This window comes from Trichosurus vulpecula, chromosome 5, assembly GCF_011100635.1.
Source record: "Trichosurus vulpecula isolate mTriVul1 chromosome 5, mTriVul1.pri, whole genome shotgun sequence".
Lineage (NCBI taxonomy): Eukaryota > Metazoa > Chordata > Mammalia > Diprotodontia > Phalangeridae > Trichosurus > Trichosurus vulpecula.
The window spans coordinates 42,814,683-42,841,726 of record NC_050577.1 but is presented as its reverse complement, the minus strand read 5'-3'; the positions used below and the strand labels follow the sequence as shown (position 1 = coordinate 42,841,726).

Genomic DNA, 27,044 nt, shown 5'->3' with positions numbered 1-27,044 from the left:
AAGTAAATCACCACATACACAAACCATTCATAATCTTGGAATCACTCACATCAATTATCATCATTCATAATCTTGGAAGATGATATCAATAAAGTCACTTTCCCATCTGAATATGCCTGGTGTACTCTCTTCGGGATACCCTGACTATATGGACAGCTTGCCCATTGTTTGCTGATACTAATTTCTTCCCACAGAGTCTCATGTTTCCTTGGTTTAGAAATGTTTAGGCTATTGGAAGAGTAACCTTAGCAACAGTACTCAGAATTCATACTTCTGCGATGGGGGCTCATTCAGTTATGTCCAATGAAAAGCTCTGACTCAGCAGACATCTTTGGACAGTCAGAGACACCAAGATCAGTGTAAAACTATGCACTTTTTTATACAGATGCCTATGCTGGGCCTTTTGACTTTCTTTGGGCTTTTTTAACTTAAGGGCCACTATTCTGAACTAACCAATTTTCCTTTTCTTACTTATAGCTTCCTGCTCTCTTCTCCCCTGAGGATGAAGAGGGTACTGTATTCTATGAATAGGACTGGGATTTGAGTTGGCCTATGAGCTCAAGCAAGGGTATCAAACTCAGAAATGTGGCCACTAAAGCTATATAAGAATCCTTGATGGCCACAAATTGACTTAGAAAATCACACATTAAAGTTATCTATATTCTGTTGTATTTTTACTTGTTTTGTTAAATATTTCTCATTTGCATTTTCATCTGGGTTCTACTGCATTTGGTTTACATGACTGCTCTCTCTCAGTTCTCCTCCTACCTGTCTAACTGCTCCTCATCAGTCTCCTTTGCTGGATATTCACTCTATCTGTGGATGTGCCCCAAGGCTCCACCCTTGGCCTTCTCTTCTCTCCCTATTATCATCTCTATACAGATAATCCCAAATCTCTATATCCTGCCCTAGTCTTTCTCCAAGCTCCAGTCCCAAATCACAGATACCCTATTAAACATTTCAAAATTTATGTCCTTTAGTCATCCCAAACTCACCTTATTCAAAACGGAACTCATTATTTTCTCTTACCCCTCCAGCCAGTTACTGTTCTGAACTTCCCTATTACTACCAAGGGCACAATCATCCTGCTAGTCATCCAGGCTTGCAACTCCAGGGTCCTACTTGACCCCTCCCCATTTCCCATCCACCCCACTTATCCAATTAGTTGCCATATCTTACTGTTTCTACCATCCTAGCATCTTTCACGCTTGTTTTTTTCCTCCAGTCACAAAGCTCTTTTTCGAGGCCCTCATCACCTCTCATCTAGCCTTTTGTAATATTCTTAATTGATCCCCCCATCTCCATTTTCTAGATGTGTCTCCAACTCACCCTCCACACAGCAGCCAAAGTGACCTCCCTTAAATGCAGATCTGACCATGTCACTCCCCGGATCAATATTAACTAGTGGCTCTCTATTATCACTGCAATCAAAGAGAATCTCTCCCCTTGGCCCTGAAAACTCTTCACAGCCTGGCCCCAACTTATCTTTGTGGCCTTATGACATGTCACCACCCTTCCCTCATTCTACAGTGTAGCCAAACTGGTCTTCTTGCTGTTGTTCCACATACGAGGCACTCTGCCTTCTGTTTTAATGCACAGGCTATGCCTAGGATGCGCCGGTACCCCCCACCACCCCCGCCCCACTCTCACTTCTTGTTTCCTTGAAGACTCAGACCCCTTTTCTGATGCCCTTTCACCCCCAGATGCTAGTGTACTCTCCCTAAAAAGGAAACAACTCACCTTGTATCTATTGTGTATGTAAGTACCTATATAAGCACACATTTGCTTCCCATGATATAATGAAAACTTCTTGAGGTTAGGCACCATTTCACATTTGACTTTGTGTCTCTGGGTGTCTTGCACAATGCCTAGCACCTAGTAGAGGCTGAATAAATGCTTGTTGAGTTACTGATTGGATCTTGCAGGAAGAGAGAAACTAGAGGTAGGGAAAAATGGCAAGAGAGAAATCTTCCTTAAGTTAGTAAAAAGATTTTCATTCTTAGGACAATTATCTAAAAAATGGTATTTTGACTTCTTTAATCAAGAGGTTTTTTTTTAATTACCACCATCATATATTTTTTAAAAATACAATCCCAGGAAGATTGAACTTACCTGTAAGTGCTATTCATGGGGGTGAGTTCCCATATTACTCTGCACAGGGATGCATGAAAGATGTGATTAATTTTTTTTGACTTAGCATGCTAAGTTATTTGACTCAGCATGACTATATAAGTGACTCTTATATAAGGTAGTTGAAATTTGGGGCATACGATCCATAGATAGAATAAGGTTGAGATCTACATTTATTTTGCTTAATTAAAAAAAGAATTCTATTTAAAGCTTCTAGTAACTCCTTGCAAACCATGATACCCACCTGAGAAGTTCTATTAGTCGTTCTTCAAGGTATTTCTTGGTTTTGTTCAAATCATCCAAATTAGCTAGCATCTGCTGCTCATTTTTTTCTCGATCTACCATCTCCTGGTTGAGCTTTTCCCAATATTCTTGGACCTTTGCATCTGATTTTTCGAGTTCCTTTTGCATCCTAATAGAAGAAGATTCAAAGATTCTTTGAAATCAGTTCTCACTCCTACAGCTTCACACTAACCACTTCTAGCACATTCTACAATGTCTAGTGAAGCCAGAGTTCTCTGCAACCACTGTGGTGGTCCTTCCCTTCCAACAAGAGTGTTTGACTTTTTTATGAATGTGGTGATGATATCAATAAATCAGTGCTATCTCGGCCAGCTGTTTGATGCTTTTGTTCACTGGCCTTTGTAGCCTGACATCTTGGCCGATTCCTTTCTGGAATTATCACATGCAGAACTATCAGATGCAGAGGAATTTCTGGGAGACTAAGTCTTGTTCAATACTATGGGATGAAGCGCTAGCTCTGCTGAAATCTCCTTCAGAATAGTGTATGCCTGATATGCCTGTGCTATGCCATTTTCCTTACTCTATAATCTCTCTATAACTACCTCCATCTTTCTCCAAAGTAAAGAGTTCTCCAAATGGTTCCATAAAAACACTGCTCTACAAGGCATTCCCAACAAACTTAAGTGTTACTTAACGCTGCCTTCCTCCTTGTATTTGCATATCCAGACAAACTGCACTGGCTAACCCCATCCATGCCTTTGCTCATGCCCTGGAACATCTCCTTTACTCTTCACATTATCTGTTCAATACTTATTCATCTGAGAAAGCTCAACTCAAATGTCCCTTGGGCTATGACACCTTCTTGACCAAGCCTCTAGTCAGCAATGACTTCTCCCTTCAATGATTCAAACAGCGTTTTGCCCCTCTCTTATGTACTTGCCATGTATTATTTTGTATTACAGTTATTTGTGTACATGTCCTATCCTTCCCTCACACATGCACCCCCGGTCCATCAGAGCAAGAATTATGTGTATCTAAAATCTGTCTTCCCCAGCACCTAACATAGTGCTATGCATGCAGTTGTAGCTTCATAAATGCCTGCTGAATAACTTAATTTTTATGAGCCAAGGAGGAGGCAATGAATGGGGTCTACATGTTATTGCAGGTTTGCAATATTTAAAAACTGAGCAGAGAAATGTTTTTAAGCTTTGGTTGCTATATGCCCCAAAAAGGAGACCTCCAGTGTCTCTTGTGGTGATAGGCCCAGGTAAAGGAGGCTTGGAACAGGGTTAGGGGAGAATTTAGACAGGCACATTTTGTCAGGAAAATGTGGTCTCCTTTTTGTGTCAAATTGGGTTGCAATATTTTAATTAGACAATTTATAAGGTCTTGAAGAGCAAAGCTTGGTACAGTCTTTGAACTTACTAGGTACAAGTCAGGAACTGTGAGTTTTATCAAAGCACAAAAGAGACTGGGATCAAGGGAAGACTTTGGGCTCTTCCCCACCCCCCGAACCCCATGTAAAATTTAAAGGGCATACATTTTAGGGCTAAAGCATACTCAATGAAAGGAATGAAAAGCATGATCTGCATGACTGTTAGAGACCCAGGAGGCTAGCATCCAAAGCTGAAGTTGGCTTTCCTCCAGATTGAGGGCTAACCTTTGATAACACCAAACTTGACACTGTGGTGTGACATTTCACACAGGAAATAACAAAGGGGCAGAGAGGTACATGGCTTCAGTGTGAAAATGTAAACATCCCCCCACCTCTTAGTCCCTTCTAACTGGACTGAACAACCAGGTCATTCCACTGAGCATCCTGAAGCATCTTCTTTCCCAGATTAGAACAAACCGCACTGAGCTCTGTCTGCTCCTCAGTCTGATGTGATGGTAAGTGTTCAGTACCTACTGCAGCAGGCAAGCTGGGCTTGGTTAATTGTGGAAAGATATTAGTAAGAGAATGTAAAACCCAGCACTTTCTGACTTCCTGGTTCTTGTACCAAGAAAGTTTCCCCAAGTAAAGACCAGAAGTCGTTTGTTTTCTGTTCTCTTCTTCACCTGTACCCTCTCTTCTCTCGCAGCATTACAGAGCTAAGGGAGTGGGTGAGTTATAGAAATAACCTTTCCAAACTGGCATTCAGGGCTGCGACTTCTTCTTCCTTCGCCATGACTGCAGCTTGGGACTTGGCCAGTTGTTCTGTTGAATGCTCTAATTCCTTCCCCAAACCTGATTCCATGGCCTAACAAATGAGATCAAGAAACAACCAACAGAATTATCCAAACAAGAAAGCACAATTTTCAGAGAGAACACAAATGAGATGCCTGCCATGTCACCATTAAAAAGTGGATTAAAGAAACCATAATGGGAGGTGTGATGAAGACAGAGAGATGAGAAAGAAGTGGGCAAGAGGGGCTGACATAAGAGTGAATGAAAGCAGGCTGGAAAACACAGGCCATGGACAGCCAGCATCTAGCCACATCTACTTTTCGACACACAGATGATTTTAAGACGAAACAATGACTTTCAGACTGATAACTGGAAATTTCACAGTGAGACTCAAGAACCAGATTTGCAAAAACCAAACTATATAATGTCTTCATCACAAACAGTGAGGATTTGTAAGAAGGGGTGATGCCATGAGAAAAGCATAAAAATAGCCTGATTTTTATGCCTGATCTGGCGCATGGCCACACAGGCCAGCCACCTCACCACCGTCAGACCCCACTGATCCCAGAGTCACCTATCATGAGGCTCCTTCTGTGCTCTCTGAGGGGAAGCCCAGGCCTACCTTCAGCTTTGCAGTCTCCTCTTCAGCTGCCCTCAGCTGCCCATCTTTTTCTTCCAGCTGACCCTTTAGATTTTTACATTCTTCATTCACTGCCTGGTATGGGTGAGATAAGGAATATTGAAGTGGTAGCCACAGCTGAAAGGTCCTAGCCTCTGGTACAACAGATCCCTTCCTTTGTCCAAGTTTCCTGCTTCTAGGGAGTGGCCACCTCAGAAAACCACCTCCTGGGTCGCCCAAGGCCACTGGGCAATGGAATCCTATAGGATTCTATCCTATAGGAAAAGGTTCTGTTTTCTTTAACAGGTCAAAAATGTAAAAGAAATATAAGCTCTGCTTACCACCCTAAGTTAGGATGCATATACCAGAGAGGCAGGTGGGCAGCTGCCAAATTGGAATAAGGCTAGGACCTGACCCACTGACATCTCATAAACACCAATATAAACATTCAAGTTACCAAACCTCAGACTTGTCCTGTCACATACCTAATTTTTAACTCTACGATTTTAATTCTGTAGACAGAATCTCCAACCCAAAGTTTTTATCAAAACCAGTCAGGACATTTTCCTGAAACTATAACCATAACCTGGTGGAAGAGAACATCCAATCCTATGGGCCTTCAGGTGAATCAATCAAGATAGAGGCCAAGTGCTATCTTTAGATACCTCGATGTACCATCTGAATGGCACAGCAGATAGAGCACAGGGCTTGGAGTCAGGAAGACCCAAGTTCAAATTTGGGCTCAGACACTTACTATCTGTGTGACCCTGGGCAAGTCACTTAACCCAATATTGTGTTTAGACTTTGTAGAGAACAGGATTTGGGTGGAGATATATTTCCCTAGCAACATCAAATGTTTGGTTGTGATTAGACATTTGGGGTGTCAGATGCCTCTGAAATACAGAGGGGCAAAAGGGGCATACAAGCCTATGAGTTTATCCAGGAAGAAGCAACAGCTCCTGGCCACAAGTCCCAGGACTCTTAACTCTGCGGTGATAATTTGCTTACCTTGAGCTTGGCTTGGCAGTTCATGATCTCCGTGCTCATCTGGAATTTCACCGTGGAGAGCTCTTCCTGACCAGCCTCCCGCAAACTCTGGGCTTGCTTCTCGGCCAGGCTCAGCTGGCTTTGCAGGTCAGGCAATGTGAGGGCCCTCTCCTGGGCCACCTGCAGTTTCTCCCACAGGCTGTCCCTTTCCTGCCTGAGCCCTTCCAAATCCCGCTGGAGGCCCTCCCGTTCCCTGGAAGCCCTCTCTTCGGCCTCCCCGAGCTTCTGGGAGACCTGGGCGAGCTTCTCTTCAACGTGTGCCTTCTCTGCCGTCAGGGCACAGACCTGAATGCCGAGTTCAGCCATGTCAGTGTTGGTCCGGTAGAGCTGCTCCTGCACCTCGGCATGCTCCAGCTGGGCCAGCTCTGCGTCCTGTTTGGCCTGGGACAACTCTTCCCGGAGCTGTCTCTCCTGCTCAGCCCTCTGTTGGGCCTCTCCGTCCTTCTCCTCCCTCAGCACGTCTTCCCTCTCGGTGCACTGGAGCAGCTCTTGCACGTGAGTCCTGTTGAGGCCCTCATTCTGCTCCTTCAGCTGTTGGACCAGGCTTCTGTTCTCCTCCAGAAGAGTCTCCACCACGGCCAGCCGGTTCTGGGCCTGCTCCTGGCTTTCCAGGGCCCTTTGCAGCTTGGTTCGGAGCTCGACCACCTCTGCCTGCGACCTCCTGGCCTCATCCTGGTGGACCTCCAGCTGCTTTTGCATCAGCACCAGATGGGAAGCCAACTCTTGGGTCCCTCTCTCCCAGTCCATGCTTTGCTCCAGCTGGGCTTTTTTCTCCATCACTCCCTTTTCTAAACTGAGGCCCTGGATCAGCTGTGTTTGCTGCTGGCATGTGCTCCTCAGGCCCTTCATCTCCTCCTCGTAGGCCTCGGCTTGCCTCTGATACCTCTCCACCTCTGCCCGCAGCTGCTGGCACTCACCTTCCTTGTTTTGGATTGCCGCCTCTTTCTCAGCCACCTGGGCCTTCATTGTCTCCTTGGCCTTTTTCACAGCGAGCAGGCTCTTCTCCATCTGGTCCCCAATATGGCGGATGCTGGCCTGCTCTGCTTCCAGGGAAGCCAGGGAGCCCTTGATGGCTGCCTCGCGCTGTCTCAGGTCTTCATAATCCACCTGCAGGGTCTTGAGCTTGTCTTCGAGGATTTGGTTTCGGTGGAGGGCATTCTGAAGCTCCTCATCCCGCTCTCTGTCTCCCGCCTGGAGCTTCTCCTCCTCACTGGTGGACACTGGGGCGTCGCTGCTCTGTCCCTGGAGCAGGGCCACTCCCACTTCCAATGAGGCTGGGGCCTCCTGTGGCCCCTGCTGCTGCTCTTCTGGCTTCTTTCTGGCCTGAAGCAGGGAGGAGTCCCCCGCGCTCAACTCCTTGCCCTTCTCCCTGGCAGCACTGAGCTCCCCGCTCTGCTGCCCAAGGACATATTCCAGCTCCCCCACCTTCTGATGGAGATGGTCTCGGTCGCCGAGCAGCTGCTTCTGCTGCTCCTCTAGGCTGCTCACGTGCTGGTTTGCCTGGGACAACTGGGCTTCAAGGAGCTGGAGCTGCTTGGTCAGGGATTTAGTCTCCTGTTCCAGTAGCTCTTTCTCCTGCCTGTGCTCGTCTTGATGAAGCCTCTCTTCCTTTCTTAACTCTTCCAATTCCTTTTCAAGAGACTTGGAGCTTGCCAGCGATTCTTTTAGCTGGAGCTGGAGATCAGTCATCTCCTTCCCTTTCGATGACAGTTCTTCTCGTAGAGACTCTGTCTCCTTGACCGACCCCTCCAGGTCACTGAGCAGTTTTCTGTTTTCTTCTTGGGAACTAGTGACCAAAATGTTGAACTTGGACTCAAGCTCCCCCTGGGCCTGCTCCTTCTGTTTTAACTCCTTGCTCAGTCTCTCCAGCTCAACTGCTTGCTTTTCTACTAGATCCTGAAGGTCCTGGGAGAAGCTGACCTGATCAGATGCCTTCTGGCCACTCATATCCATCACCGTGTCTCCTTTTGCCATGGTCTCCAGGTCCCTCTGCTCAGCCATGGCCAGCTTGGCCTGGAGGTCAGCGATGCTCTGGTCTTTCATGGTGATGGCATCCCAGGCCATCTCCAGCTGCTGTACCAGGGGCTGTAATTTTGACTCAAGATGTTGCAGGGTCGAGTGGTATTCCCTTTTATTTTCAGCTGTGCCCAGCTCCAGCGTCTTCAGACATTTCTGTAGCTCCTGCAGGGTGCTCTGAGTTGACTGGGAGATCAGACATTCCTTCTGGAGCTCAGTCACCCTTTGGGTCAGCCGGGCATTCTCCTCCATCAGGCCTCTTCCCTTCCCCTGCTCTGCCTGCATCTGCTCTGCCTGGAGGCTCATGGCCTTCCTCAGCTCCTGGTTCTCCCTCTCCAACTGCTGCAGGCGATCCTGTAGCTCCTTTTCCCTTATCTCTAAATGGTCCAGCTCTACACGCATTTCATCAAACCCTTCCAGGGCCTCTGCATTCATGGAGCTGTTCACATCGAAACTGGAAGCCAAGTCTTGAGTCTGGGGAAACAAAAGCAGAGAAATGAAATCTCTTAGGAATATATGTACATAAACGTTAGTAAGTCTTCAAGGAGGACAACTATGGAGGTGACTTCGGGGGCTAACTGTGGAAGTGAAAAGGAGGAGGGATTATACGGTGAAAGGTAACCACCGCGGGCAGCAAGATGGCACACTGGCCCTGGAGTCAGGAAGACCTGAGTTCAAATGTGACCTCAGACACTTACTGGCTGTGTGACCCTGGACAAGTCACTTACCTTTCCTCAATCTTAGTTTCCTCAGCTGTAAAGTCAGTATAATAGTAGCACCTACCTCACAGAGTCATTGCAAGGATCAAATGAATTTAAATATGTAAGGTGTTTTGCAAATTTTAAGACACTAACGTAATACATTCTACTTAATAACATTACTAACCTCATTTGAAAAATTTATACTTTACTAAAATTATTTCCCTACCAGGTGGTTAATAGCCCTGTCTATACTTGAAGCTGAGGAAACTGAAGCACAGATCACAGACCTGGAGCAATATACTCAGAGCCTTACGGTGACTCAGAATTAGAGACGACAAGGCCTGTCATCTTTGTCTGGCTCACCTGTCCCCTACTCACCTGAATCTTCCAAGGGTTCAGCTTCTGCTTCCTCTCTGAGCACTGCTCTGTGAGACTGTGCCCAGCACAGAACAGGGAGTAAACTCATTTAAGAAACTTCCCCTTTAGGTCCCTAAATTGAACATGATCCTCTTACATAAAGGAAAGAACTTTACAAAACTGTATTCAGCTCTAACACCTCACTAATAATTCCTGAAAAGATTTTAAAAACGCTGAGATATAAATCTCCCTCCTTTCTTGGCAAAGATACTGGAGTGGTTTGCCATTTTTCTTCTCTTGCTCATTTTACAGATAAGGAACCTGAGGCAAACACGGTTAAGTGACTTGCCCAGGATCACATAGCTAGGAAGCATCTGAGGCCAGATCTGAACTCAGGTCCTCGCGCCTCCAGGGCCAGTGCTCTGTCCCACTGTATTTGACACTTATTAGCAATATTTTACTGTTAGTCAATTCCTGTGTAATTTACAAAACCCTCATACATTACTTACATTGTCTATTCTGTCATGATAGTGCATTTAGATTTTAGACACTCAAGGAAACAGCAGAGACAAACATGATTCACTTTGCTTTGATTATAAAATGGGTCTTTCCAATGTGTTTCAAAAACCTTTGAGGAAAGATTCAGAAGCCCCTCCAAGGGAACAGGAAGTAGAAAAGAGAGCTCCTCAGCTCCTTAGTGCCCCATCAGGCCTCAGATCATATGATTCATTTCTAAGGTAATCAAGTCAAGTAAATAAGCATTTATTAAGTGCCTACTGTTTGCTAGGCATGGTGCCAAGTGGAAGAGCCCATCTGGATGCTTCCAATTCCACGAACAGGGCAAGAGCAGGCTCCTGGGCAATTACCTGAAGATAGCTGCTCACCAGACTACTCATACTTGAACTCCGACTTGGGGGTTTCCACAAGTATGCTGAGGAGCCTAGGGAGGCCAGAGTCCTCCTGTGAACCACAAGAAAGACACCGTTACCTAAACAGGAAGCCACATACATCTTTCCCTCAAGTGTCTTACTGAGTTTCATCTATACATGACCATTCCTTTGCTTCATGGATCCCCATGGATTATACTTATCAAGGTCCGTATCATATTCACAAAGTAGAATGGAGGCCCCTTGAGGGCAGGGACTGTTTGATTCTTGTCTCTGTATTCCCGGCACATAGTTCAGTGACTTGACCACAGCCTCTCATTTGGTAAAAGTTTGAGGAATTGAACTAAATGGTGCCAAGGCAAATGCTGAATGTAATCAGGCAGAAAGACACTTCCTGCCTCAAAGAGCTTTCAGGTGAGCCCAAAGTTGGACTGTGCACAGTCACAAATCATGAGAAAAGGGGGCAAAGACATTTCACAAAGTGTGCTGTCCTTGTTCTGCAATGGTTCTGCTGTTATTAAAACAACCAATTTCTATTGCAAGAAAACCTATGTAATAAACATTATACACTGTTTTCAAAGCTACCCAGCTTTTCTGGGCTTCCTTCTATGTTTTCTTTTGTTCTCTGCTGTGCACTTTTTAATTTTTTTCCCTCCCACCACCCACATCACCACCCTTGAGGATACAATGAAACATGAACATATATATATATATATACATATCTATAAACATAAAACATATTATATATACATATACATATATGTAAGACCATACTATACATATTTCTATTTGTCAGTTTTCTCTGGAGATGGATAGCATCTTCCTTCATAAGTCTAAGTCTTTCATGTTTTTTTCTAAATCAACCAACTCATCACTTCTTATATCACAATAGTATTCCATCACAATCATATACACACAGCTTGTTTAGCCATTCCCCAATTGAAGGGCATCTATCATTTTAGCCAATCTGATAGGTATGAGGTGTTGCCTCAGAGTTGTTTTAAATTGGCATTTCTCTAATCAATAGTGACTTAGAGCATTTTTTCTTATGACTATATATAGTTTTGGTTTCTTCATCAGAAAACTACCTGTTCATATCCCTTGACCATTTATCAATTGGTTTATGATCTATATTCTTGTAAATTTGGCAAAGTTCTTTGTATAATTTGAGAAATGAAACCTAAACAATATTGAATAATAGTAGTGACACATAGTGTAGTTTCCCTCTTTTTCTCTTTTAATTAAATCTATTTTAGCTTTAACTTTAACTTTGTCTGAGATCACGATTACTACCCCTGCTTTTTTTACATAATAAATTCTACTCTAGCCCTTTATTTAATTCTGTGTCTCTCTCATTTTTAGTTTCCTGAAAATGACACATTGTTGAATTCAAATTTTTAATCAATTCTGCTATCTATTTCTGTTTTGTGGGTAAATTCATCCCATACACATTCACAGTTATGATTACTTGTGTGTTTCCTATTTTTCCTCACTATTCTTCTTACTCTATTTACCCTATCATTCCTCTAATTTACCAGCTACCTTGCCCTCCTATTCTTTAATCTACCTGCCCCTCTAAGAGTCCTTCCCTTATCCTCTCCCTCCACCCTCCACCTTAATCTACCTATCACTCTAAGAATTTCCCCTTTATCCCCTCCCCCTCCCAATTCTTACTCTACATACCCTTCTAAAAGTCCCTCCCTTATCCTGTCCTCTCACCCTCTTATTTCTTAAATTTAAAAGACATTTATACCTTTCTAGATTTACATGTTGTTCCCTCTTTAACCCATTCCCAATGAGAGTAAGGTTTCAGTGCTACCAGCCCTCCCCACAACTTGCTTCTTCTGCATTAATTCTTACTTTCATGCCTCATTTGTATGAGGTAATTACTCTTTTTCAACTCTTCCAAAACAGTTGTATTTTTTTAGAATCACCCCATCAAATTGGCCCAGTCCATTCCTTTCTTTCAAACTACCCAAATAATGATGACAATCATGAGTACTGCTAATATTTTCACATATAAGAAGTAAATAGTTTGGCCTTGTTGAGTCCTTTATAATTGGTCTTTAATGTTTAGCTTATATTTCTCCTGGATCGTTATATGTTGAATTTTCCTTTTAGTTCTGCTCTTTTTATCACAAATACCCGCAAGTCTTTCAATTCATTAAATGTCCATTTTTTTTTTCATTCAGAATTTTACTTAACTTTGCTGGGGAAGTTTCCCTTGGTCATAACCCTAGCTGTTCTGCTCTATAAACTATAGTATTCCAAGACCTATGGTCCTTCAACATAGTAGCTGCTAGGTCTCATGCAATCCTGATTACAGCTCTGCAATATTTAAATTATTTTTTCTTGCTGCTTGCAATATTTTATACTTAATCTGGGAGCTTTGAAACTTGACAGTGATATTCCTATACGTTTTCCTCCTGGGATCTCTTTCAGGTGGTGATTGGTGGATTTTTTCTATTTTTGCTTTACCTAGAACTTTGGGGCAATTTTCCTTAATATTCTTGTAATATTGTATCAAGATGTCCAACTATTCTTATATTGTCTCTCCTCAATCTGTTCTCCAGGTCAGTTTCTTTTTGACGAGATGTTTCACTTTCTCTTCTATTTTTTCATTCTTTTATTTTGTTTTTATTATTTCTTGGTGTCTTATAATGTCATTAGCTTCCCCTTACCCAATTCTAGTTTTTAATGAATTATTTTCTTTCTTAAGTTTTTGATTCTTTTTTTCTAGTCAGTCAACTTTCTTTTCATAATTTTCTTGATTTTCTTGGATTAGTTTTTTTTTCCCTAAATTTTTCCTCAATTTCTCTTAATGGGTTTTTAAAGTCCTTTTTGAGTTCTTCCAAGAATTCTTTTTTGGGCTTGGGACTATTTAACATTTCTCATTGAAAGAAGAATGGCTTTTTTAGCTCTACTATCTTCCTCCGAATATGAATCCAGATCTTCTCTATCCCCACAGTAGTTTTCTATGGTTGGGTTCTTTATCCTTGGCTTACTCATTTTTATTTCATTTTATTTTTTTTAGCAGCTTATTATTTTTTATCAAATTCTAGTCCAGAGGTATGGGGAATTATGCCCCAGGCCTCAGGTCCTTCTGTTATTTTCTAAGCTCTGTCCTGGGCCTAACCTTGGGCTCTCCTCTCTACTCCTAAGGCACGGCTAGGGCCCCCAGCCACAATGTCCCATAAATGCTTAACCCTGATTGCCCTCTAAAATAAATGAATAAATAAAAAATTAAAAAAAAATAGTAAACAGTTTGAAATGGAATTATTTTGTATCTAATCATCTATGTTCTGTTGTGTACATGGAAATGTTCTCTCTTTTCTTGTTTTGTATTTAAGTTTAAAATGAATTAAAAAAAATTTTTTTAAAAAGGAATAAAATCATCTTTGCCAATGTGCCGTTAGACTTCAAGGGGGTCATATGTTTTTCTGAAATGAGTTGACTGCTTGTTCTAGGGGAGAAACTTGTCCCACTAGATTAGTGTTGAAGTAGCAAGAGGAGACGAGTTCCTAGTGAGATTTGGTTGAGGAGGGGTCAGGTGGATGAGAAGTTCACAAATGCTATCTCACCAGCATCACCCAAGGAGCTGAGAGTGGTTACCACTGCACAATCTACTGCCCACATTCAGCCTTGGCAATAATTCCTAACCATCAGGAACCTTGTTAATTAACACATTTCTGCTCTACAAGCATCTTCCTCTTCATTAGCCCACATCATTTTAAAAATGTTTACAGTCCCTCACAGAAAAGAACTTTTGCAATCACTTTTTTCCAATTTTTCCAGCAGGTCTTCATAAGGACCCTATAAACATGGCAGGAATGCTCAATTACGCAAATAAGCCAAAGTCCTATGAGCCCCAGTGAAACAAGACAACATAAATTAATGGCAGGCTTACAAAGTCAGTCATTGTACAGATACATCTTCATCTGTATATACTAAACAGTTAATTAAGTTTGTATAAGACCAGGCTTTTCATCTGCTTTATTTTATCAATGTTCTCTACAATACTAGTAAAGTCAGCAGAGGGGATAATTGGAAAGTTTTATAGCATTTACATGGCATGCACATTGCCCAGGAGAGATTACCGTTAATCTTTTGAAACCATAAAATAACAAAAGCAAACAATTCTCCAAAGTACCTCGCAAACGTTGGCCAACCAGCGTCCAAATCATAACCTCTGGATGCCAGATCAAACTGGACCTCCGTGAGCTCATACAGTTGGCCAACAATGTCAGAGCTCATTTTGGGCTTGAGGAATGGGCTTCTTGCATAGTACCAGTCGCTGAGGAGAAGATGAAAGAGCAGAGATCAGTACACAGAATCATGAACTCCCCAGTGTGTCACACTGGCCCGCTACCATGGCTATCCTCGTCAATTAAAAAGCCAAGTTGCCAAATAATCCTGTATCTTAATAAGGAAAACAAAAGAAAACAAACGTGTGTAACATAGGAGAAAGGAACCTGGAACATCTGAGTTCAAGTCCCTCCTCTGACACATCCTGGCTGTGTGATCCGAGTCACTGAACCTCTTACTGCTCTAGATAACTTTCTAAGACTAGAAGTTTCAGAGAAGGTGCTACTTGCATTGGGAGGTGGAGTTTTCTCATCTGGGAGTTTCTTATGCCAATGAAATAACAGACAAGGTACACTCAAAAACAGACTACTTTTTAGACAAGAAATGTGCAATAATCACAATTACACATCAATAAAGATTTTCATCAAAAGGTTCCTTCCTTTAACAAAAAGAAAAAAGATAAAGAACTACCCTCTCCTCACCTCCAAATCAAAGCCTGTTGCTGATTAGACCAGTTTAAGGGCAAAGGTCCCAAATATTTAACTGAAATTAAATATTATTCACACTTTAAACTGTCAATGGAATAACAGCTTTACTTGATTTGCAATGAACCAGGGCTAAAATCCATGAGGTTTTATGCTGCCTGTTGACCTCAATTTCAGCTAAAACCCCATTTTGGAGACTGTTTTGGCAAACATGATTCTGATTCTAGGTTTTTCAAAGCCTTTGATAAATGGTCCTCAATCTCTGGCAGTTCCTCCCAAACTTAAAATGTTTTAGGTATAGGCCAGGTAACAGTAAATAGCCAATGTTCAATTAATGTTTATTAAGTACCTACTTTGTGCCAGGGGCAGCCATGTGGCCAGGTAGATAAAGTGCCAGGCCCGGAGTCAGTAAGACCAGAGTTCAAATCCAGCCTCAGACACTTATTAGTTGTGTGAACCTGAGCAAGTCACTTGACTTCTGTTTGCCTGGGAGGCAGTTAGCTGGTTCAGTGAATAGAGTGCTGGGCCTAGAATCAGGAAGACCTGAGTTCAAATCAAGCCTCAGACACTTGTGACCCTGGGCAAGTCACTTAATCCCTGCCTACATGAAAAACTGGAGAAGGAAATGGCAAACCACACCAGTATCTCTGCCAAGAAAACCTCATAGTATGATCCATGAGGTCATGAAGAGTCAGACATGACTGAACAACTGAACAACAACGATGTGCCAGGCACTGTGCTAAGTGCTAGGGATATAAATACAAAAAAAGACCAAAGTAAGCATATCAAAGCATGATCCCAGGGGCATACTATGAAGCTTGGAAAGAACTTCTGACGCCAGGACAATGAAGCATCAGCTATGGAACTAGAGCAATATATTGATCATGATCATGTGAGTACAGGTTCTCATCAGATTCCATATATGCAGTCAAATTAATCCTACAGATGAACTCTCGGCATAGGGATCCCCCCACCCCATCAATTTCGTCCTTTAATTCAAAAGTTGTTTTTGTGGCTTCTAGAAGTCATTTTCCATTGGACTGCTCAGGCCACTGAAGGCCAGTATCTGGGGCATGGTTCTCTGTTGTCCTTCCTCTCTCTTCTCTTGTATTTTTTTTTCTTTTATTCTTGCAAATTCTTTTCTCCTTCTTTTTTCCTTCTCCCCACCTGTGCACCTAAGAGGCCTGCCAGTGGCATCCAGTGGGCACTCATGGGCACCACTTGTCCATGACACTGAGGGCTAAAGACATTATTCTACTCTGGTCTCTACTATTTTTATTCTTGTTGTTCAGTCTTTTCAGGCATGTCTGACTCTCTGTCACCCCAGTTGGGGTTTTCTTGGCAAAGATAGTAGAGTGGTTTGCCATTTCCTTCTCTAGCTCATTTTACAGATGAAGAAACTGAGGCAAACAGGGTGAAGTGACTTACTGAGGGTCACACAGCTAATAAGTGTCTGAGGCCGGATTTGAACTCAGGAAGATGAGTCTTCTTGACTTCTGGCCTAGTGTTCTATCCATGGCACTGCTCAGCTACTGGTCTATAGTATACTGTTTTTGAAAATATATATTTGTTCATATATACATTTTTAATCTGTCCCTCCCAATCCTGCTGCCCCCATCACTGAACAACAAAAAATTCTCATCACAAACATGCAGTCCAGCAAAACAAATTCATGTTAGTTATGCCCCAAAAGGCATGATTCCCTCTACATTTTTAAGTTGATTATATCTCTCTGGCAAGAAGTGAGTGGTCTGGGGGCAGCTAGGTGGTGCAGTGAGTAGATCACAGGCCCTGGAGTCAGGAGTATCTGAGCTCAAATACAGCCCCTGACACTTGACACATTTACTAGCTGTGTGACCTTGGGCAAGTCACTTAACCCCAATTGCCCTGCCTTCCCCCCCGAAAAAAAAAAGAAGTGAGTGTTTCATCTTTAGTGTTCTGGATTTATGGTTTATCATTTCATTGACCAAAGTTCTAAAGACTTTCAAAATCGGTTTTCTCTGTAACATTGCCGTCATTATAGAAATTGTTCTCCTATTTCTGTTCATTTTCCTCTGCATCACTGCATAGAGGTCTTAGTTTCCTAAGCATTTCATCATTTTAGATGGCACAATAATATTTCACTACATCCACATATTATATTTAATTTAACCACTATACTTAAGAAGTAAGCTGCTTGTTCACACCAACACCAAAGGTGAATCATGGAGAAAAATAACTGAATTTTCTTCAACACAATATTGGAAGAAATGCTAACATTGCTTGTTTATGACATGATCTTACTTCTCCACTTACCTGGTCACTTTAGTATTCATGAGACATTGCTGCAAGGTGTCTGCCAGTCTCTGATGCACTAGAGAATAGCGAATGAATGCCCTCCCCTTTCCAAGTGATGTTCGGAGCTGGAGGAGTGAAAATATAAAGACAGGAACAGCTTTTAGATTCCAAATGACCCAGCCTTCCAGATGTCCTTCAAAATGTCCTCCCCTCCACGGAGGACATTTTCACCAGTTTGCAAATACATTGTTGGCTTTAGTCAAACAACCCTTTAGGCAAAAGGTATTTAACAGTCGCCTCAACTATTCCATGACAAGCTAACCAAAAGGAAATAGAAAAAAGAAGCATGAGTTAATTCGATTTCTCTTGGGTCTCCTGTTGTCCTCATCATTTGCAAGAATAACAAATTATATTAAGGGAGATCACTTCTCCAACACTTCCACGAAAAGGTTCCCCTTGCAGTCTATTTTTCCTTCCTTGGTTACGTCAAAGTTCCAAGGAATTGGTGGTTTAGTCCCAGGTATGGAGCTCTCTGAACAGGATTCAAATAATTCAAACTAGTGTGGGCTGAAGGATGGGCATGTGTCAGGTAACAGGATAGCCTAGTGGAAAATATGTGCATCCTTACCTGTTAACTCCACAATGGTTGTCTGGACCTAAGTTCTAGAGAGTTTGTAAATACTTTGGGCCACAAAAGCCAAAAGTCAATTCTAGTCATTTGTGTTTGATAAACTCTAGATAGAAAGTTGATATGACTTAAACTACTTTGATGTGTAAACTCACTTATCAAAACACAATCTCAAAGAAAGTCAATCAGGGAAAGATATAGGAAACTGGTTGAGCCTCAAGTATTGATATGTTAACAACTCACACAATAGCTCTGTTTCTTCTGTAAGTCATTTGCCCACATTTTATTGGCACATGGTCAAGTTCCAAAACAACTTTCTTAAAAGTATGAAATTGTGGTAAACTAGAAGTGGCAACACACTTCCTCCCATGGACTGGATACTCTACCCCAAAGACTCAGAAAACCAAGCTAGGAAATATTTAGTCAAAAAACATTTATTAGATGCCTACTGATGGACTGAACAGCCACAACTGAACACCCTCTACCCCTGACCCTAATATCATGTTGTAGTTGGTCCTCTTCAAAAACAAAAGATAAATAGCAACATTAAGGCTCTACTATGTGCCGGGCACTGTGCTAAGCATAGGAGGTACAAAGAGAGGCAAAAGATGGTCCCTGCCTTCAAGGAGCTTATAATCTAAAGGTGGAGACAACAGGCAAACAATTATGAAAACAGAAGTTAAGTTAGACAGGCAGTTTGTGTCTGTTGCTTTATGAAACCATCACTGGTTTAGTAGAAAGGAGGTTATGATGAAGATACAAGCAACCATCTTAGTGGCATCCCTGTATCCAAATGCTTTTCCCACTGACAAACCAGGTGAGAGCAAAATATTTGGGGTGCAGTGATCAGGACCTCTCTGCATAGGAAGTAAGACTGACAACACACTGGGGTACTTTAACACTAAAGACTCTAATCCATCACTAACATACTCATCTCGATGCAGGATGACACTCATCTATTCCGTAGTCCCATGCCTGCCTACACAGATACAGATACACGCATAGAGACACAGACACCAATACATACAAACACACACTCTGAAAAAACAAACACAGCTGCTTTGGGGCAGGAAAGGATTGGATGATGATATATAATGACAAAGAGAAGCCAGAACTTCTCGATACTTCTTTATCTCTATTGTCTCTGCCAAGGACAATGAAGGTCACAATATAGCCCCCATTTCACCCTCCTTTGGTGTTCCATAATTCTGCCCTTATGGGACTTTCCTTAAATATCTTAAATAAAAGACACTGTTATTTTAAAAAAATAACTAACATCATCTCCTTTTTTGATATGGCTGCCAAAGTGATATGCTGTAAATACAGTTAACCTAAATTTTAGACTAGAATTTGATAAAGTCTCTCATGCTTTTGCAGCAAAGATGGAGAGATACAGGCTAGAATCCTTTCCATAGAAAAGCCAGTGGTGGTTTCACAAAGAAATAGATGCAAACAGGTGGCTTCAGGACTAGCTGGAGATTGCATGGAAAGAGCTGTCAAGAGCGGTTTCATGTCAGTGTGGAAGGAGATCTCCAGAAGAGTACCCCAGGGATCCCAGACCATGGCATCCAAGAAGACCATGACATGACATGACCCAGAGTGAAATCTACAAAGATTAACTGTTAGTCACTACGTTATTAAACATCCTCATCAAAGGTAGCATGCTAATTTCAATGTGTCTGTGCCTCAACAACAGGAGGCACAACTCACACACCAAATGACCAAAGTGGCCAAAAGATCATGACAGGCTAGAATACTGGATGAAACAACTAAGATGAAATCTAACAGGAATAAATGGTAAGTCTTATCATTGGGTTCAACAAATTAACTTCATTAGTACAACATGGGGGAAGTACAGCTGGAGATTTCAGAAGACTGCAAGTTCAATACGAGTCAATTGTGTAACATCAATTAATTAATCAATCAACATTTATTAACCACCTACTAAGTGTCAGGCACTGCGCTAAGTTCATCCCCACAACAAGCCTGCGAGGTAGATGCTGTTGTCACCCTCATTTTGTTGCTGTTCAGTCGTTTCAATCGTGTCTGACTCTTCGTAACCTGATTTGGGGTTTTCTTGGCAAACACACTGGAGCGATTTGCTATTTCCTTCTCCAGCTAATTTTACAGATGAAGAAACTGAGGCAAACAGAATTAAGTGACCTGACCAGGGTCACACAGGTAGGAAGTGTTTGAGGCCAGATTTTACCTCAGTCCCGAATTCAGACCTGCACTTCTAAGAAATGCTCAGTCCTGGGAATCACATCTTAGGAAGGGCAATGTTAAGATGGAGAACACTCAGAGGACAGCTAAGAGGATAAAAGACTTGAGAATCTTGCATGTGAAAATTGACTGAAGAAATGGGGGAAGCTTAGCTTGGAGAAGAAAAGACAGATTGGGGGCTGCAGGGGAATCTTCAAACGTCTGAAGGACTGTCGCGTCAAAGGTGACAAGACTTGTTTTCCTTCTGCTCAGAACTAAAAAGGACGAGCAAAAGCCCTTCCGCTCTGAGCCTCAGTTTCTTCATCTGTAAAATGGAGATGATACCCGGACCTCACAGGGTTATTATGAGGGTCCAGTGAGGTAATGAACACGCAGCACTCTGCACACTTTTCAAGCCCCTTCTAAACGGCAGCCATTATTGTGATCGCTGTTAGTACTATTATATTCCCGGGGCCTGACTCAAAATCCATTAAGCCTTCTTCTCTTAGTTTATAAAGTGTTCTTTAAACTTACCATACTCAAGTAATATTTTAATATCTACAATTTGTGCTTATTAAAAGAAATACAAGAAAATAAACAAGGAAGAAGACACAGATTCCCCTCTAAACCCAGGCACGCACGCTCCTCCCAAGAAGGTCAGCAGTGCCTCTGAGGAAGCCTGATTCAGCTCTTTCAGGAGAGTCTGTCCAAGCCCGGGAAGCCCACTCCGCCCTGCTCATTATGGGCTTCATGTAACTCTGGAGAAATCACAAGATGGGTGGAGAATGTCCCAATCATACACCTCATGCCCTCACTGCACTAGGTAGAGACCACTGAAGTTAATAAAAAGTATTCATGAAGCACACTCAGACAAGTAGCTTCAATTATTCCGCACCATTCTTTCTAGCCTATGTCATCAGTTTGTTTTCCTAACACAGGTGTTAGAATCTGTATGTACAGCTCTGCCCTTATCAAACGCTAAAAAAGGGCCGTCTTTTTTTTTTTAATGAAAAATACATTTCCCTCTCACCAGTCCATTAAGTGATCAGCCAATCAGTTCTTTTTCAAAGCAAACTCTTCAAAATCCAGAGTGTTATTTGAGACAAAAGCATAGGAATTATGGGCTGGAGAAACTGGCATGTTTTTGTGAGTTGTGCGCCATTGCAAGCAGTGGGGATTAGGAGCATCACTCTTTCCAGACTTCATGTGCCTCAGATCAGAAGCCAAGAATGTCTGGATTGCTCATGATGCAGCAGAAGAGGAGGGGAGGACAACATGAGAGAAAGGAAAGTGAAATATTCCATCCAGATTCATGAAGCAATCACATAACTCTCTACCTTGTAAGGCTTAACTAACTTATCAAGTGAGATCTTTAAACCACGTACCTACAGTAACCCATACGGTGACCTCAAAGAGCCTCCAAGCGGCTTCTAAGAGTGAGGACAGGTCCAGGCCCCTGGGGCTACATTTTGGGGGCTTTTACTGGGGGGGAATGTCTAGCTCCAAGGTGCAGGTTATTTAAACATGCTATATAATACACTTGCCACCCTTCATCTATACAAACAAAGAGCCCAAGCTGGACTGATTCCAGGAGTTCTTTGCAGTGACCCCATCAGGCTTTGTGTGTGGCCAACCAAAGTGCTTATGTGGTCCCTTTAAAAAACTGAGGAAACTGAACAGAGGTAATTTTCTTCTAAACAAGGAGAAATGAAACTCTAGGCCCAGTGCCTCTAAGTATGAGCATAGCAATGTATATTCATTTGTGGCCAAAGGGAGAATCTTTGCTTCTGGACAAGCTGGGGCATCACAGCATGTCCTTGGCTTTACTGGTCAGAGATGTCCCAGTTAATGCAAAGTGAAATGCACTAAGGCCAGTGCCTGCCTTGCAACCTGCTGGTCAGCACCCTGGAAAGTCAATCAATCAGGTGCTACTTCTTACAAAATTCTAACAGTGCATACTACAACACAATACATAATGTGAATAGTACATATTGGTAGGAGGTAGAATATGTGATCCCTGCCCCTGCGTAACTACCAATCCAACCTAGGGAGGCTTGAGCACCCAAAAAGTGATATGCAAAGTCAAATGATATTCTGTTTATTTCAAATCCATGCTGCCTAGGAAAATATCTTAGGGGAGGCGTCTCAGTAATATGTTTTTTAAGTATTCAATATAAGAAACATTTACTGGACCTTTTTTCTCCAACTTATGTCTTAGACTGTTTAAGACTTAAGACATTTCTTCACATGGTAAACTTAATTAAGCAATTTTTTTCTGAGTTCAAAATAAGTATTAACAAACATGAAATAAATCTGAAATGGACCACTTTGCCCTTTTTCAGGAGAAGAAAAAAATGTTTCTTTTTTTTTATTCTTATAGTCTAAGTTGATTGAAAAGCCAAGACTGAATAGCTATAGACCTTCTTCCCCTTTGAAGGCTCTCAGAATGGCAGATGACACTTCCTGTGCTGAGCAGTTCTACTTACCTCTGAAATAGACTTGACGAAGCGGATGCCGTCACTGGCTCCTTTCACCTTAGCCAGACAGTCACAGAAGTAATCCCAATAATCTTTCCTGTTCCCTAGGAGAGTGGCCTTCTCTTTTTGGTCAAACTTGGTTGGAAAAAGAAGATAATAACCATACTCAGACTTTCACCACAATGCTCAAAGGCTAGCAACAAGTAAAGATAAATCATTTCCACCCCACCCCTCCCCTGCCATCCAAGGAAATCTTCATGTCTATAACTATGTTAGCTCACATCAAAATTTTTATTAACTTGTGAATATTTTAAAAAAAAGAAGTTTAGACACCGTGCCCAATGCATTTATTTAAAGTACACCCTGGCTCAGGTAGGTGAATAATTGGGACTTAGTACTAAGTACTCAAACCTTTAGGTTATTAGTTTGTTCTCAAACTCGGCTATTCCTGATATACATGCATACACACATGTATACACATATGCACACACACATGCTCACAGACCATGCAAATATGTTCTTAGCTTCAAGTCATTTAAAATCTAAAACCTGAACTAGGTATGGTTAAAAGGCAATGACCAGGCATATTTTTGCAATGAAAAAGCTTGATATCAATTGAAAAGGTACAGAACAGCATTTTACTTTTAAACATGTCAGTTGGTAATTTCTCCAATTTGCTCTCCTGATAGCCACACATTTTGCTGGGAACTCTACTGGAAATACAACGGAACTCAGAAAGATACACAGTACTAATTACAGCTGACAATAAGGTTTATGCAGCACTTTTATGGACACGATTTCATTTGATTCTTATTTCTCAATAAAGTGTATCTTTGATTATGAAAGACCTCAACACATTTTCAAACTCCAATGACTAAAATCTCTAAAAACGTCTTTGTGCTTAAACAAATCCTAAATCCACGCTGGGTCTTCGCAGGTACATAGTAAGGGGCATCCTACCCAAGTCTGAACGTATAAATATAAAGGGCAACTGGCCTCCATAATGTGCACTGAAAATAACCCCAGTGGACTTTCTTAAATACTCAGGAATCTAACTAGATGGTCCTCAGGTAGGAACAACAGATAGGAAGGCCACTGAGTCCATGCATTACTGACCTGTAAAAGATACTCAAGCTTGTAGGAAAACTTGTGCAAGTTGGTGCTGTCATCCGTAATTGGCTCCCCGAGATCCTTAAATTCCTTGCTTAGTTCCACCACAGCATCTTTAAGACAACAAACCAGAACAAGTGATCTGAAGGAGGCTGATGGAAGGCTAATGACAAGTGTGAAGAGTAACCAACAATTATTGTAAAATAAATTGAAAACATGCAGCATAAAAAGGAAATAGCATCTTTTGGTTAGATTCTGTATAGTCATAGCGTTTCTTTACCCTGTTAGTACAGTATGGTGGAGTGGATAGAGTCTAGGTCTTGGCAGTCAAGAGTCCTTGTTGTTTGGTCATTCGTGACCCCATTTGGGGTTTGTTTTTTTGGCAAAGATATGTGTGGTTTGCCATTTCCTTCTCTAGCTCATCTTAAAGATGAAAAAAAATGGAGGCAAACAGTAAAGTTACTTGGCTAGGGTAACACAGCTATTAAGTGTCTGAAACCAGATTTGAACTCAGGAAGACGAGTCTCCTGATTCTAAGCCTAGCGCTCTATCAACTGTACCACCTAGCCGCCTTCAGGGAGTCAAAAGATCCGGGTTTAAATAACATCTCAGATGCTTACAAGCTACGTTTGGGGACAAGTCACTTATTCTTTCAGATGCCCCTTCTTCTAGGCAAAATGGCACGCCACTGCCTTACAGTGTGGTCGTAAGCCAAGTACATTGCAAAGTACTATAGAAACGTGAACGGTTATTATTTATGCTCAAGTTATCTTTTCTATCTCTGCAACAGTTGGCACGTAGGCTGTTGTTACTTTTCATTGTGGTATTTCTGCAAACACTCATCTTGAGAGCTAAAATGTGAGATGACCAAATGACCCATAAGGTGATATTTCCTATTTCCTCTGAATGCAGGATTTAGAACAAACCCAATACCTCCCCTTAGACAAAACCAAGATGACGAGAATCAGAAATGAGAACAGGCATACCACAGTAACACCTCATACTTGAGGGTAACAGCACAATAACGCGGCATGCTTCTATCACCCTTTCTACGTTATATATTGATTAGGGCATGGCGCCAGAAGCAAATTGATCTTTGCTTATAGGAAATATTATTTCATTTTTTTCTGCTTCATAGTAAGGCAGAGGAGATAGGATTGAAATTATTGTGATTCTGTTTAATTTTTACAGCTGTTTTTAATGAAATAGAGACAATAACTTGTGCATCCCAGATAAAACATGAAATGGATGAATAAATCCTAGAGAAGCTCTTTTCAGGTTATATTTTTCCCTGCACATTGATTTTTGACCTTTGAAACCAAACTGTGGCTTTAGCTGCTCAGATGTGGTCTCCCATGTTAGGTCTTCCTCATTTGTGGATACCACCAATGAGCAGCTGAGCCTTCTGACCAGTAGGGAATGGTCACCTCTGACTCCAATGGCATGAAAGTAACTGGCCACATAAGATCATGTTGCAATGAAAGTGGAAAAGGAAAAAAAAATAATGACTGAGTGTCTAATCATCTCATCGCCAGCTCAGGTGACATGTATGTGTCTGTGAAGCTAGCAGGCCAGAAAACTAATTTTTTCTTGGAAATTAACCATGTGGAATAAAACTAGGGTCCTGTTTTCTGGGACAATTGCAGAAATGTAATGTGCTCTTCTTTATTTCTAGTTCCACGCAGTGCCACACTGCAATGGCCTAGAACAGTGTCCCTCTTCATAGCACATAAAGACCACCCATCAGAAAAAGACTACAGGGGCAGATCCCCTGATTGGTGAAAGTACTTCTGGAAAGGAAAAACGAGGAGAGAAACTGCACTTTCAGAAGAGGAACAACTGAGGTCCTCTCTTCCATGGGGACGGATGAAAACAAAAACTTGTAATAATACAGTCAGTCAGCATTAGTTTGGCACTTACTACATGCCAGGCACTGTGCTAAGTCCTGGGGACTCACAAAGGGCAAAAAGAGACCCAGCTCTCAAGAAGCAGACATTCAAACAGGGGGAGACAACATGCAAATAACGAGGAACATACGATGTATGTAAAAAGTAGAAAGAAGGTCATTTGAAAGGGAAAGGCACTGGGGTTCAGAGGAGTGGAAAAAAGCTCCTGAAGAAGATGGAGTTTGAGCTGAGTACTGAAAGAAGTTGGGGAAACTGAAGCAGAGATGAGGAGGAAGACATGGGATAGCCAGTACAAAGACACAGAGATAGGAGATGGAGGAGATGAAGAAAGAGCAACCAGTCCCGTGTGGCTGGATAATAAAGTGTAAGGAGTCTGGCGAGGTAGGGCAGGCCAGGTAGGAAAGTACTCTAGATGCCAAACAGGGGACTTCATGTTGGAGCCTGGGGGCAATGGGACTGCTGGAGTTTACTGAGTCAGCCTATTCTTTAGGAAAATCACTTTGGCACTTTGAATGTAGGATGGATTATAGTGGAAAGAAACAAGGCATGGAACCAACTACAAGCTACTGCTGGAGTCAAGGTGAGAGGTAACGAAGGCCTTTGTTAGCATGGAGGCTACGGAGTAGAGTGAAGGTCATGTATATGAGGGATGCTGTGAACTACAGTTGGCACTGGATTGGATATGAGAGGTGAATGAGAGCGAGGGGTCAAGGAAGACAGCAAGACGACAAGCCTGGGAGACTGGGATGATGATGCCCTCATCGATCATAGCAAAGTTCAGAAGAAGGGAAGGGGAGGGTGGGGCAGAAGAAGGATAGTGAGTCTGCTTTAGAGATGCTGAGTTTGCGATGCCTCGTTCTAGGCAGCTGGTGATATGGGACTGAAGCTCAGGAATGAGACGAGGGCTGGATATATAGATATGGAATCATGTCTAATCAAGATGATAACTGAACCCATGGGAGCTGAGGAAATCACTAAATGGAAGAGTGTAAAAGAAGTGATTATTAACCTTTTCTTGTGTCCTGGATGTCTTTGGCAGTCAGGTGATGTTTACGGATCCCTTCTCAGAATAGTATTTTTAAAATGTACAAACCAAAATTATTCTATGGAATTATAAAGGAAACCAATTATCTTGAAGCAGAGCTGTGGAATTATTTTTAAAAATAAGTTCATGGAGCCCAAGTTAAGAATTCCCGGTATAAAGGGAAAAATGAAGAGGGTTCAGGACTGATCCTTGGTTAGTGAGGATGACTTAGATGAAGAACCAGCAAGGGGCACCGGAAAGGACTGATCACATAGGTAGGAAGAGAACCAGAAGAATACGGTGTCAGGAAAACTTACAAAGGAAAGAGAATCCAAGAAAAGATAATAAATAGCATCACAGGCTGCGGAGCAGACAAGAAGGATGAAGATTGAGAAGAGGTCATTAGATTTGGTAACCAAGAGATGACTGTCAGCTTTGGGGAGGATAGTTTCATCTGAAGGA

The 27,044-nt window shown here is 42.1% G+C and overlaps 1 protein-coding gene across 1 annotated transcript in view; it reads right to left on the bottom strand.

Moving 5' to 3' along the window:
* The window catches only part of FYCO1 (FYVE and coiled-coil domain autophagy adaptor 1), a 101,141-nt gene that overhangs the window by 53,755 nt on the left and 20,342 nt on the right, over positions 1–27,044 (bottom strand). Inside the window, exons 3-11 of the mRNA XM_036762008.1 lie at positions 23,658–23,764; positions 22,551–22,676; positions 17,253–17,359; positions 14,318–14,461; positions 10,147–10,240; positions 6,168–8,696; positions 5,163–5,255; positions 4,495–4,613; positions 2,375–2,542 (exon numbers count right to left, since the gene is read on the bottom strand). Of these exons, the coding sequence (XP_036617903.1) occupies positions 2,375–2,542; positions 4,495–4,613; positions 5,163–5,255; positions 6,168–8,696; positions 10,147–10,240; positions 14,318–14,461; positions 17,253–17,359; positions 22,551–22,676; positions 23,658–23,764 (3,487 nt within the window). The remainder of the gene's footprint in view (positions 1–2,374; positions 2,543–4,494; positions 4,614–5,162; positions 5,256–6,167; positions 8,697–10,146; positions 10,241–14,317; positions 14,462–17,252; positions 17,360–22,550; positions 22,677–23,657; positions 23,765–27,044) is intronic.